Source organism: Cokeromyces recurvatus (genome assembly GCF_025118155.1).
Source record: "Cokeromyces recurvatus strain NRRL 2243 chromosome Unknown BX663scaffold_7, whole genome shotgun sequence".
Lineage (NCBI taxonomy): Eukaryota > Fungi > Mucoromycota > Mucoromycetes > Mucorales > Mucoraceae > Cokeromyces > Cokeromyces recurvatus.
The window spans coordinates 314,755-327,710 of NW_026251393.1; the positions used below are offsets into that span (position 1 = coordinate 314,755).

At 30.6% G+C, this 12,956-nt stretch overlaps 5 protein-coding genes across 5 annotated transcripts; 3 read left to right on the forward strand and 2 right to left on the reverse strand.

The window, feature by feature from the left end:
* Window positions 1–242: 242 nt before the first annotated feature.
* Window positions 243–849, reverse strand: BX663DRAFT_451139 (uncharacterized protein; the record flags this gene model as incomplete). The annotated part of the gene is made up of 1 exon (XM_051523753.1): window positions 243–849. A coding segment is annotated over exon 1 (567 nt), but the record flags the coding sequence as incomplete, so codon positions are not given.
* Window positions 850–1,253: 404 nt separating this feature from the next.
* BX663DRAFT_322493 (60S ribosomal protein L21-A) lies at window positions 1,254–2,284 on the forward strand. Its single transcript, XM_051522099.1, has 5 exons — window positions 1,254–1,412; window positions 1,494–1,650; window positions 1,712–1,905; window positions 1,980–2,097; window positions 2,170–2,284. The coding sequence occupies exons 1-4, from the start codon at window positions 1,394–1,396 to the stop codon at window positions 2,090–2,092; spliced, it is 483 nt and encodes a 160-aa protein (XP_051384591.1). The 5' UTR covers window positions 1,254–1,393; the 3' UTR covers window positions 2,093–2,097; window positions 2,170–2,284.
* Window positions 2,285–2,880: 596 nt separating this feature from the next.
* Window positions 2,881–3,882, forward strand: BX663DRAFT_430889 (LETM1-like protein; the record flags this gene model as incomplete). The annotated part of the gene is made up of 6 exons (XM_051522834.1): window positions 2,881–2,931; window positions 3,001–3,087; window positions 3,156–3,236; window positions 3,301–3,413; window positions 3,484–3,571; window positions 3,637–3,882. 6 exons carry the CDS (start codon window positions 2,881–2,883, stop codon window positions 3,880–3,882), a joined length of 666 nt encoding a protein of 221 aa, XP_051384592.1.
* Window positions 3,883–5,159: 1,277 nt separating this feature from the next.
* On the forward strand, window positions 5,160–6,504 carry BX663DRAFT_502948 (uncharacterized protein). The gene is made up of 6 exons (XM_051526688.1): window positions 5,160–5,256; window positions 5,326–5,406; window positions 5,470–5,568; window positions 5,642–5,755; window positions 5,878–6,047; window positions 6,102–6,504. The coding sequence occupies exons 2-5, from the start codon at window positions 5,327–5,329 to the stop codon at window positions 6,029–6,031; spliced, it is 447 nt and encodes a 148-aa protein (XP_051384593.1). The 5' UTR covers window positions 5,160–5,256; window position 5,326; the 3' UTR covers window positions 6,032–6,047; window positions 6,102–6,504.
* A 1,855-nt stretch (window positions 6,505–8,359) lies between these two features.
* BX663DRAFT_550271 (Aldehyde/histidinol dehydrogenase) lies at window positions 8,360–12,785 on the reverse strand (the record flags this gene model as incomplete). The annotated part of the gene is made up of 14 exons (XM_051531202.1): window positions 8,360–9,456; window positions 9,572–9,890; window positions 9,951–10,092; window positions 10,180–10,238; window positions 10,568–10,612; window positions 10,678–10,776; window positions 10,829–10,968; window positions 11,047–11,656; window positions 11,714–11,794; window positions 11,860–11,913; window positions 11,982–12,037; window positions 12,111–12,426; window positions 12,525–12,600; window positions 12,679–12,785. The coding sequence occupies 14 exons, from the start codon at window positions 12,783–12,785 to the stop codon at window positions 8,360–8,362; spliced, it is 3,201 nt and encodes a 1,066-aa protein (XP_051384594.1).
* Window positions 12,786–12,956: the final 171 nt, after the last annotated feature.

A 12,956-nucleotide genomic window follows, 5' to 3' on the forward strand; every position in this document is an offset into this window, starting at 1 on the left:
CACTTAGTTTATATATAAACAAATGTTAAGAAATAACTATTCATATTTCCTTTTTTCCATTCATTATTATACAGCTATTTATAAGTAGACATACACACACACACACATATATATATATATATATATACATATTCATGTACATATTAGCCTTTGTATATTCTGACAGGATAAAAGTTTCCTTACATCTGGTCCTTTTTTTTTTTATTTTAATTACAAGAATAGATTATTGAAATTTACTCTTCATCTTCTTCAGCATCATCACCACCAGCGGCAGCAGCAGCTCTCTTTCTCTTGACACGACCAGCACGACCACCACCATAAGGAGAGGTCAAAGCGAAATCGATGTGCTTTTGAGAATCCAAACGAACAATGAAGGAAGGAACATTGACGATTTGCTTACCAACACGAATGTGACGTTGACGGATCAAAACACGAGCGTGGTGAATAGACTTGGCAAGACCTAACTTGAAGACTTGGGTTTGAAGACGACGTTCCAAGAAATCTTCAATCTTGAGAGCCAAGACGTAATCGAGCTTCATGCGGGATTCGTCAAGGACACCAATACGAACAAGACGACGAATGAGGGCATTACCTTCAAAGAGACGACGAGGATCCTTTTCATCAAGCTTCAAAAGTTCACGAGCAGCACGACGAATCTTGGAAAGTGTGAGACCGACTCTCCAGATTTCCTTCTTGTTCTTGAGACCGAACTCACCAATCAACTTAAGTTCTTGGTCAAGACGAGCAGACTCGAAAGGACGCTTGGGGACAGTAGATGTCTTACTGTAAGTTCTGGTAGTTCCAGTCATTTTGTTAAAAGAGAAAGAAGAAGAAGAAAAAAAAAAAATTAAAAAGGAAAATTTTTTTTCTTTATTATTATTATTATCTTTGCCGCCGTCGCCGTCGCCGTCGCCGCTGCTGCTACTCTTTTACCACTTGTAACAAAAAAAAAAAAAAAACAAATAAAAAATGGATGGCTTTGAAATGTGACTGGTTTTCGACCAATTTTTTTTATTTTTTTTATTTTTTTTTTTACTCTCAAGCCGTATACTGTACTATATTAAAAAAAATTTTTTCTGTGAAGAGGGAGTTTTAGGGTGCAAGGAAAACTAAAACTAAAAAAAAAAAAATTCCCCCCTTTTGAACAAGACTTCTTTCTCTTTTTTTTTGTGCAAAGTTTGACAGGTAAACTTTTAATCTTCAGTAAAATGCTTTAGAAATGTGAAAAAATAAGAGAGAGAGAGAGAAAAAGAGGGTAGATAGTGAGGGAAGAAAAGATAAAAAAAAAAAGAGTCGTGGAAAAAAAAATTAAACATTAATGAACTCATCTCGATTTTATTTTACTTTATTTTTTTTTCTTTATAATTACAATCTCGACATGTAAAACAATAGAATGCCTCACTCTTTTGGTCGTAAGTACTCAAGCTGCAATGTTTTGATGAATTTTATTGTTAATTCTATATCAATATTTTTTTTCTCATTTTGCTAATTAGTCCGTGCTCGTACTCGTCACATGTTCTCTCGTAACTTCAGAGAACATGGTGTTATCCCTCTCTCCACTTACTTGAAGACTTATAAGGTCGGTGATATTGTTGATATCAAGGCCAATGCCGCTGTCCAAAAGGGTATGCCTCACAAGTTCTACCATGGGTAAGGGATTTTTTTTTTTATGTATGTATATAGATAGATACTGATAGATACTATTCTATAGTCGTACTGGTGTTGTTTACAACGTCACCAAGTCTGCTGTTGGTGTCATTGTTCACAAGAGAGTTGGTAACCGTTATATGGAAAAGCGTGTTAATGTTCGTGTTGAACATGTTAAGCACTCCAAGTGTCGTCAAGAATTCTTGGATCGTGTTGCTGCTAACGCCCAAAAGAAGAAGGAAGCTAAGGCTGCTGGTGGTAAATATATAAAGAGACTCATATATACATATATATTTGTATATATAGATTACTGAATGTTATTTTTTGTATAGTTTCTTTCAACCTTAAGAGAATCCCTGCTCAACCTCGTGAAGCTCGTCATGTCTCTACCAAGGGTAATGTTCCTCAAACCATTGCCCCTATTGCTTATGAGACCCTTATCTAAATTCTGTATGTTGTGTCTTTTTATGCATATAAACTCTTTTTTTTTTTTTCCTCTAATAAATTAAGAAAAAAAAAAAGTTGAAATTTAATAGTGTAAATTATGAAAAAAAAAGGAATTTATCTTTAGCGTATACGTATCTGTTTGGAGATGTTATTATACTATTATTGATTGCTTTTTTTTTTGTTTGTTTGTTTCCAAGTTATATAATAGTTGTAATAATGAAAAGAATTAAAACTCCCCTTTGAGCTCATTTGTTTTTTTTTCCACCAACAAGGGGATGAAGTAACAGTTATTATGCGTTTTTAGTCCCTTGATTGTCATTAAATGTCTTCAGTAACGGTCATAAGAAACTCATTTCGGGTGAATAAAAAGTAAAGACTATTATTATTATTATTATACATAGTATGCAACCCTAAACTTGTATATAATATATATATATATATAGCATATCTATTTTAGCAAAGGGACATTATTATCGTCCCTTGATCTCGACCCCATCTATTAATTTCATTGCACCATCCATTAGACCATTTTCGTCTAATTGGACAAAGTATCAAGTCGAGCAACAAACGAATAAAGTCAATGTAACGCCCTCTGTTGAACAAAAGCCATCACGCATTAGTCAATTTATTCAACAATCGAAGCAACTTATGAAGCTTTATAAGGATGGGATTAAACAGCTTTGGATGAACAATAAAACCGCGAAAGCTTTATTACAAAAGATAGAAAAGGAAGGATACGAACTTGATCGACCTGAATTTCAACTGATTCATCAGTCGAAGAAAGATATGAGAAAGTTAATCCCCTTTGGTATTGTGTTCTTTATATTACCAGAATCTGTAAGGTAGAAAATATCTTTAGCATGTATACTAGGCTCATATATATATATATATATATATATTTCATAGATTCCGTTGCTTATCATGTATGCTCCTGGTATGATTCCAAGCACCTGTCTTACAGAACAGCAAATTGTAAAGTTTATATACATATATGTATTTATATATTATGGACCTTATGGTAACAGATATGCATTCTTTTTTTTTTTTTTTTTTTTTTGTAGCAAAAACGTCGAGAAAAATTAGATAAAGTTCGACAAAAAATGACATTGAATACATTAAAATCATCAGAGCAAGTTGAAGGGGTAGAAAAAAAAAAAAAAAAAAAAAAAAAGTGACAAGACTACTAAAAAATCATTTGTTATTTAGATTTCACCTGAAGACTTTTTGTCTCGTACCAAATTCCTTAAGATAGCAAAACATTATGGATATGATTTTGAATTAAGTCGAATTGATAGAAGACATCTTTCAGCCTATTGCAGGTATGAGTAAATTGAAAGACATACATACATACATACATGTATATATTCAGATGCATATATAAACGTCTAGATTTATGGGGCTTAATGATTATGGATTACAGTTTATGCTTAAAAGTCGACTAGAGAAACATATGACATATATTAATGAAGATGATAAAGTAAATATAAATATTTGTATATATATGTGTTATACGCACTACTAATGATTGATATTATAATATAGCTTCTTGTTAAAGATAACTACGTTGATAAATTAAACTTGGCTGAATTAAAGCATGCTGTAGAAGAACGAGGAATGAGATCTGTAGATGAAGATGAAGACAATATGCGACGTGGATTGAAATATTGGTTATCATTGACTCAACCTACAAATCCTTCAGAAGCTATTATTCCTCCTGGTTTACTTGTCTTTAGTAGAATCTTTCTATTAAATGCCAACTATCATAACAAGTATCAAGATACTGTATGAGTTGAATCCATACTTATTCTACATGAAGTATAATTTCAATTTTATGAGATTAGAATATAAAATAAAAAAGCGTACCTTTTTATTTATTTATTTATTTAGTTTTATTTTTTTTTAGTTTTATTTTTTTTTTAGTTTTATTTTTTTTTTAGTTTTATTTTTTTTTTTTTATTTAAATATGAGTGATTCTAATGATGAAAGCATGGTATGAATGAAAGTCTAAACAAATAGATTCAATCATGCTTATAGAATAAATAATCTATTTAGGATATAGACGTGAACAGACATTCACCTAAAACTTCAAGAAAAACAAATGATCTTTATAAACCCTATGATAAAGAAGATAGATACAATCGACATAACCCAAGAAATGAAAGCCCAAGTCGAATAATACGATTATTAAGTCAATGTAATTATCATCTTTTTTTCTTTTTTTTTTTCACTAATGTTAATTTATTTCATTATAGTTCCACCTAGTAAATCTAGATTTGAAGAATCAAGTCAACGATCGCCGCCAATGATGACTCGTCTTTTTTCTTCTAATAATAATGTCTCAACCCGACCTATTCCTCTTCCAGAACAGGCTTTGAAACCAAAAACATATACACGAATTGAAAGCGACATGAAGCCAACATCGACTCTTAAATTCTCTCTTGATGATTACCATAGAGCAGTTGACAATGATAAAAAGTTGAATATCAATTTCTTTCGACGTAAACATCGACATATAGATGACGTTGATGAAACATTGTCGCCTATCAGTTACCGCTCAACAAAGAGTTTTTCACGATTTGATCGTCTCTTTGAGTCAAGACAACAAGAGGAAAAAAGAACCAGTGTTGTTGTTGATGTTGATGTTGATGATGAAGTCATGTCTCAGGCAACACAAGATATGCTTTCACACTACAGCAGTGCATATGGCATAGATACACCTGAGAGACTTTTATTACAACAAGACGATGAGATATTCAGTATGAATCAAGAAAAGGAAAGGAAAGTACAAGCAAGATTAAATGATGAATCAAGAAAAGAAGAACATAATACTGTAATACAACATCCTCTTTTCAAGGATATCAACATACCTAGTCAAGAGGAAACTAAGGATGATATAGTATTACCATCAACTTGTGAATTCCGATCCCCAATAAAAGAAGAAGAAGAAGAAGAGAAAAGACAGGACAATGAACCACCTACACTTGAAGAGGAAATACAGCTACCGATTGTGGATACACAAGATATGCTTGATGACTATGATTACTATGGAGGAGGAGATTTTGAAGAAGTAGAAGAAGTAGAAGAAGTAGAAGAAGAAGAAAACGAAGAAAACGAAGAAAACGAAGAAGAAGAAACATCGATAGCAGAAGAGAATGAATCCAGGTAAATCATGACTTTAATACTTGAAATATAACATTTTTTTCTTCTTTTTTAAACTGTTGATGTCTGTAGGATGATTGAATCAAGAAAAAGAATGATAGTTCCTGGAGATTCATTTATAAGAAAGTTATTAAATGACACAATAGAACCTTCGTAAGTGTATATGAAATGCTTGTCCTATTGTTGAGTTATTTATTTATTTTGTTTATTCATTAGTCGAGATATTCTAACAAATACTAAAGTAAAGCAACTATTTGATAGTAGACTAAATCATGAAAAGAATACAAGAGTAGGCGCACATCACTTTCAAAAGATGTAAAGTATAAGAAATTTTATATTCATTTATATAAATGAGACACTTTATGATTTACAGTTTTATGTATAAAAGTACAACGTTATTTTTTAACCAGCTTGTTGATGACTTGTTAAGTTATAAGAACAATCAAGCAGCAGAAGATCAAGATGAAATAAGTGATAAAGACATGATTTTATTAATGCAACGGTAAAATCAGTGTAATTTTTTTTTTAAAAAAGAAAAAGAAAAAGAAAAAGAAAAAAAAAAGAAAAAAAAAAAAGAAAAAAAAAAAAAAAAAAGACTATTAATTAGTAACTAAAATAGAGTAGACAGCGACTGATATCGGATAAATCATCTTTAGAAGCATTAGCACATAAGTTTTTACCAAGGGAATATTCTGATCTTGTTTGTCAGTCAGCATTGGCTTACAACCAATTATATCCTTCCTCAGATCAAGAATTGAGTGGTGATGATGAAGATTAAATAGCGATAAAAAGAGGTATTCTTATATATTTATTATTACAATGATATCATGGATTTAAACTTTTTAAAGGATGACGACACTTTGATTGAAATTTTATTGCTATTTGTAGTAGAATTACTTTCTATACTTGATATACTTGTTGTCATACTAATTCCCAATTTATTGTATTCATTATGACTATGACTTTTAAATATCTTTGTTGAAGTATATTTTATTTTATCTTTTAAATGAATGCTTTCATGGCTCTGTCTTTTCCTTCTTGTTAATAAATGATCGTCACATAATTCTATAGCAAATTGTGAATCATCCCAACGTTTTTTCCCTGTTGCTTTAGACAAGTCCAAAGAACTATTAGGTATCAGTTGTTGTTGTTGATGAGTTGTTTTTGGATGAATGAAGGATGAATCATAGCTTGATATAGATGGAATAGGATTCTTGTCTGTATTTTGATGAGTCATTTTTCTATTATTTACTGTCATTGTTATAAAAGAAAAGAAAGAGAGAGAGAAAAGAAAAAGGGAATGAGGATAGATAGATTTATAGCGAATAAACTTTAAATACTTTATGTACGTGCTGCCCTAATACAAAGCGGAGAAAAGAAGTTAAAGAGAGAGAGAGAGAAAATAAATAAATAAATAAATAAAAGTTAGTTATATATAAAAGGGAGAATAATGGTGAAAGAAAGGAAAGAAGAAACAAAAGAGTTTTCTTCACCCCCTCCTTTTTTTTTGGCTTTAAACACACACACATATTTCATAAAACTCCAGAAGAATCTATTTTTGGGCTACATAAGTGAACAAGTTATATTTAATATTATTATTATTGCTCTAATCTGCTACTGCTTTTGTTTCAGAATGTAAACTCCACTTCTGCATTTATAATTGCTATGAATACATACATGTATATATAAAAAAAAAAGAAAAAGGAAAAGGAAAAAGAAAAGGAAAAAGGAAAGAAAATAAAACCCCTCCCCCCTCCCCACTATTTTCTAACATTAAACTAAAAGTACAGTTTTATATGAAACGTCTGTTTTATTGTAATATTTCTTCAATAAAAAAAAAATCTATCAAAATTTACAGAAATGCTATGCCAAGAAGGTTTATAAAATAATATAAAATTTGATGTGTGACGAAATGTTTCCCTGTTAAAAAATATACATATTCCGATGATTTTATCAAATACATTGTATCAGGTACATTCATTATGATGTGCAATTAAACAAGTCATATCAGGTTTATAACTGCCTTTCTATCATGAAATAATGCAGTGATAAGGTCAGATAAATGATGGAATGTATTCTATTGATGTAGGTACGTATATACATGTGTGTGTGTGTATATATATTTATATAAATGTATATAAATATATACACATATACATATACATATACACATATATACATATATAGATACATACACACACACACACATATATATATACATTTGTATGTATACATATTTTTATTGTTCGGAATAAGCTTAATACTTGGTAGTATCTTACTCGAACATAATACATAAATTATTTGAATACATCAACACGAATAAGATCTTTTGATTGATAAATTTGAATATCACCTTTATATTAATTCCAGTCGGATAGCTGCAATAATAATCCTTAGAGAAATTGACCAAGGTGTTTACTAAATTTAACTGAATAATATTACTTTTTTTTTTTCTATGTTCATTCCAAGGGGCGGAGGAAGGCTGTAACTAAATTATTACTTGTCAATGTCCTAAATTTGTAGACATTCAAAAAGCACTTTGTAGTTATTCTTTGTGTAATAAAGAAGAGTTATCTATTCAACAATAATACACTTTATACCCTCTTATCTTTGGAGTGATCCTCCTTACATTTATTTTATTTTATTTTGGCATCGTGATATGATGACAGTTGGCAAGTGTTTGTCATGCACTATGATTTAATTTTTATATGTACACATGAAGAAATACATGTATATATTTATATATAGTTATTTCTTTTTTACTCTAAGGTTCTTCTGTCTTTAAAGGAGGGAGGAGAGAATGCAGTTATGTATACATGCATATATTTATAACTTAAAATTGAGAAAGAGAGAGAGAGAGAGAAACAATAAGATACATATAAAGGAGTAAATTTAATATTACAAATATGAATCATCCGTATCTGAATTTTAAAAATCAGATCATGAAAAAAAAAATAATACTAAGGTTTTTTATATATTTGTATATTTATATATTTATATATTTGTATATTTATATATTTGTATATTAATATAAATATATAGTCATATATTTATATATATACATACACACATACATACATACATACACATCTTTATGACTAACACTTTAGTTCATGGTGGGCATAGAGACAGAAGCACGGGTATGCTGAGCATCACTTTCTTTCCATAAAGCAGTAACAGTCTTTGGCTTAGTATAGAATAAGAGACCACTCTTACCATAAAAGTTCATGTCACCCAAGATGGAACCACGACTGCCGGTGAAAGAGAAGGGAGGAACAGGAACAGGAATAGGAACATTGATACCGACTTGACCCACATCAATTTCATGTTCAAATTTACGTGCAATTGGACCTGAATTAGTAAAGACAGCTGTACCGTTACCATAGGGATTCTTATTGATCAATTCAATCGCTTCATCCAAGGTATCCACATTAAGACAGACCAAGACGGGACCAAAGATTTCTTCACGATAGCATTCCATATCTGTCTTCACATTCGTCAAGATAGTAGGTCCTACAAAGTTACCCTTTTCATAACCCTTCACAACCACGCCACGACCATCAAGAAGTAAATCAGCACCTTCATGAACACCGCCTTGAATCAAACGTTCAACACGTTCCTTGGATTGAACGGTGATCAGAGGACCTACGTCTGTGTCGGGATCCATACCATAACCCACCTTCAACTGACGTGCACGTTCTGCTAGCTCTGGTAACCAATCTTTGGCTTCACCTACACAGATTAATGTACTCAAGGCCATACAACGTTGACCTGCAGCTCCAAAGGCAGCACCTGCAATGGAGTTCAAGGAAGCTTGTTTATTTGCATCCGGTAAAAGAACAGCATGATTCTTGGCTCCTAAATTAGCTTGAACTCGTTTACCATTTGCATTACCACGTGTATAAATATGTTCACCAGCACGATCAGAACCAACAAATGAAATAGCCTTGATTTCAGGTTCATCACAAATATAGTTAACACAATCAACAGAACCATGAACGATATTCAAAACACCATCAGGGACACCTGCTTCAGCAGCTAATTTGGCCAACATCATTAACGCACCTGGATCACGTTCAGAAGGTTTCATAATAATTGAATTACCAGCGGCAATAGCCAATGGGAACATCCAAAGTGGAATCATGGCAGGGAAATTAAAAGGGCAGATACCAGCCACAACGCCTAAAGGTTCACGATACATATCTACATGTATATGAACATATAAAAGTATATAAATATAAACAGTTATACACACACACACACACACGCTTACTTTGGGTCTAATCGTTCCCAAAAAAAAGTATCATTTATGACTTACATGTTTCCATATCTTTTGCAACTGTTAATTTTTCACCCATTAACATCTGAGTTAGACCACATGCTTGTTCAACCACTTGAAGACCACGGAATACATCTCCCTTGGCATCAGCAAATGTTTTACCTTGTTCTTGAACAATATTTTCTGCAATTGCATCTTGATTTTTACGAATAAGATATTGTAAATCCATCATGACCTTTTGACGAGCTAAAACAGTTGATTTTTTCCATTCACGAGCAGCAGCTGCAGCCGATTTTGTTGCTTCTTGTAACTCTTCAGGTGTTGTTTCAGGAACATAACCAATTAATTCTTGAGTAGCCTATTTAAAAGAGATAAATAAGTTTATATTTACAATACGCATGCATTATAAATCCTTTACGGGATTACGAAGTTCAATCCATTTATCAGTCTTTGATTCAACAAATTGACCATTGATATAGTTCTTGACAGTTTCAACACCTGACACTCTTTGTAAAGCGGGGAATTGTGTACTGAAATTCATACGGGCAATAAATGTAGTTCTATTCAATAAAATAAGATAAAGAAAAGAAATAAGTAAACAAACAAACAAATAAAATGATATAGTATCCCCCCCTTATTTGTTTTACCTTTGAATATTATTTGAAGTTCTTCTTAAAAGAGACGTAAGCATTTTGATTGTGAAATACTATCAAGAGTGTGTGAAAAAAAAACAAATAATAAAATATCAAAACCCCGTATTTTATATAGATGAATACCGTGCGAAAAAAAAAAAAAAAAAATAATAAAAATAAAAGGACGTAGTATTTAATGGATAATAGTAAAATGATGTGACGGCTACTAAGGCATTATGTTTATCATGTAATTGATGTGTGTGTGTGTGTGTGCGTGCGTGTGTGTGCGTGTGTGTGTGTGTTTATTATTACTATGACTATTATTATTATTATTATAAATACAAGTATCTTGTTAATAGACTTATTATTTATCATGATAATCGCCTGATTGTTCCATTTCAACTCCAAATTGTTCATAAGTTACTTTATAACGAAGACGTACATGTTCCTAATAATTATTGTATTACAATCATTATGTAATAACTCACTCTCCCCTTTGTAATTTATATTTACCTTATTAGGGTTATCTATAGCAACAGATTGAGTCACTGTCTTCATTGATTTAGGAGGTACGGAACTAGATGAAACAGGTCCCATTTTCAAATGCATTGACTAATAGATAGTGTGAATGATTAAAGTATCTCTTTATCTATTTATTTATTACCTTTGGAGCAGCTAGTAATAGAGTCATTTTATCCATAGGTGCTGTTGATTTATTAGAATAATATGCCTTCATTTTCCATGTTTTATCCATAGAATAAACATCTAATTGAATGATAAGACCATTCTTATTAATCAGATCAACTAATTAGATAGATATTGTTAGATACTTTCTTTCTTTTTAAATATAAATATATACGTCGTCTTTATGGAATACTTTACTTGTCTTTAATACTTTTTCTTGTTGATCAAGAGAAGAGTGATTGGGTTGAAATATCAAATTGGTTGACAAACTATGCTTAGTAGAAGTAAGAGCTGTTTTATCACCAAAGATATCAACAAGTTCATCCAAAGGATTCTTTTGTATATTGGTTATAGTAGGTGATGAAGAATTGGAATCTTGTTGAGTAGTAGTAGCAGTAGCAGCAGCAGCATCATCATCATCCAAATCAATTAAACTAATAGGCTGCTGATGTACAGTAGTAGAATCACTTGAAGATGTTTCACTTTTATATTTCCCACTTATATCATATACACTATCATAACGTCCATTCTTTATATCTCGATATTTTAAAATAACTCCCTTTAAAATGGACTTGACTTCATTTAGTTCTTCAATCTTTTCTGTATCTTCTTCCTCTTTTAACATCTGTTTAATCTTTGGTAAAGCACTATCACAGGCTATTTTTAATTCTTCCATCGTTCCTTCTTCTTCAATCACATCTCCTTCCTTTAAATTATCCAACATTTCATATAATAGACGTGCTTTATTTTGTATTTTATGTAATTCTTCTGAGAATTTTTCTTTAAAATTGACTTGATGCTTTTTATCCTAATAAAATAAAAATAAATATTTTATCTTTATCTTTCTTTTATTTTTCCTCCTTACATAACCTGTCATTATTTTCATTAATTTATTTGCTTCTACAAGATCTTGAGGTCTACCTCTTCTAATTAATTCTTGCAATTTCTGGTATATAAATACGATAAGAATGACTGTGTAATTAAAAAAAAATAATAATAATCAACACTTACAGCTCCCTTTGCAATTCTATCTTCTTCCTCTAATTCTTGTGCTGATTTAAGTGTCTAATAAAATAATATTAAATAAATGTTTCTTATGTAAATAAATAAATATAAAAAAAATTCCTACTTACATCAACTGGTGCTAAAGCAGCAATAGAAGATTCACGAAGTTCAGGAAATTGATATCCTATATATTATTATAGAATTTCAATAGGGATAGTGTCACTAATTCATGTAAAAAAAAAAAAAAAATAGGCTACCTTTGAATTTTAATAATCGATACATATCTTTTATATGAATCATATCTTCTTTATAACGAGATAATTCAGCTAAGGCTACTTTCCATTCTTTGATTAAATACAAAATACGATCAATCACAGGATTTGCCATAAATTGTTGAGGTGGAACATAGTCAAAATGATTCCATTGATTCTCAGGTGCTGATTGAACTGGATTAGGGGCATATCTTGCAGGTGGTCGTTCAGGGAATCGACGTACAAGTGCATTCAAAAATTCTTTAGAAGCAATTTGTAAATGAAATGGGTATCCACAATTTTTAACACAATTATCAAGTAACTTTATTTATATAATTTTCAGTATAAAATAAAAAATAAATAAATAAGTAAAAATAAAATAAATAAAATAAATAAAATAAAATAAAATAAAGGACTTACTGTTAGAGCCAACATAGCTTGATTCATCTTTGTACTATTTACAAGTCGTACAATAGCTTGAGCTGCTATACGAGGACTTGTAATAACATTAAAAAAAAAATTAAATTATAATTCTATTCTACATTCAAAATTGAATTAAAGTATAGATACTTACGCACTTCCTTGTTTTTTATTTATAGTCTCGCAAACTTCTAAATTAACTGCTAAATTAGGATCATAGCGTGAAGGACTGCATGCTCTTTCTAATGTATAGTTTGACATTTTCTACATTAATATATATATGTATATTTATATTATATAATACTTAATTTATAAATTATGTCCTATAGTATTTACCAATTAATCCAGGTAGAGAGTAGGTCATTTTTTTTTCTTCTTCTTGAAATAGATAGATATATTTATATATTTATTTTAAATTAACTTTAAAGAGGA

Coding starts and splice junctions, on each gene's coding strand:
- BX663DRAFT_502948 (XM_051526688.1), top strand. CDS start 5,327: ATGATTGAATCAAGAAAAAGAATGATAGTTCCTGGAGATTCATTTATA. Junction 5,569..5,641: donor GCACATCACTTTCAAAAGAT/GTAAAGTATAAG, acceptor TATGTATAAAAG/TACAACGTTATTTTTTAACC. Junction 5,756..5,877: donor ATGATTTTATTAATGCAACG/GTAAAATCAGTG, acceptor AAAATAGAGTAG/ACAGCGACTGATATCGGATA.
- BX663DRAFT_322493 (XM_051522099.1), top strand. Junction 1,651..1,711: donor CCTCACAAGTTCTACCATGG/GTAAGGGATTTT, acceptor ACTATTCTATAG/TCGTACTGGTGTTGTTTACA. Junction 1,906..1,979: donor GGAAGCTAAGGCTGCTGGTG/GTAAATATATAA, acceptor TTTTTTGTATAG/TTTCTTTCAACCTTAAGAGA.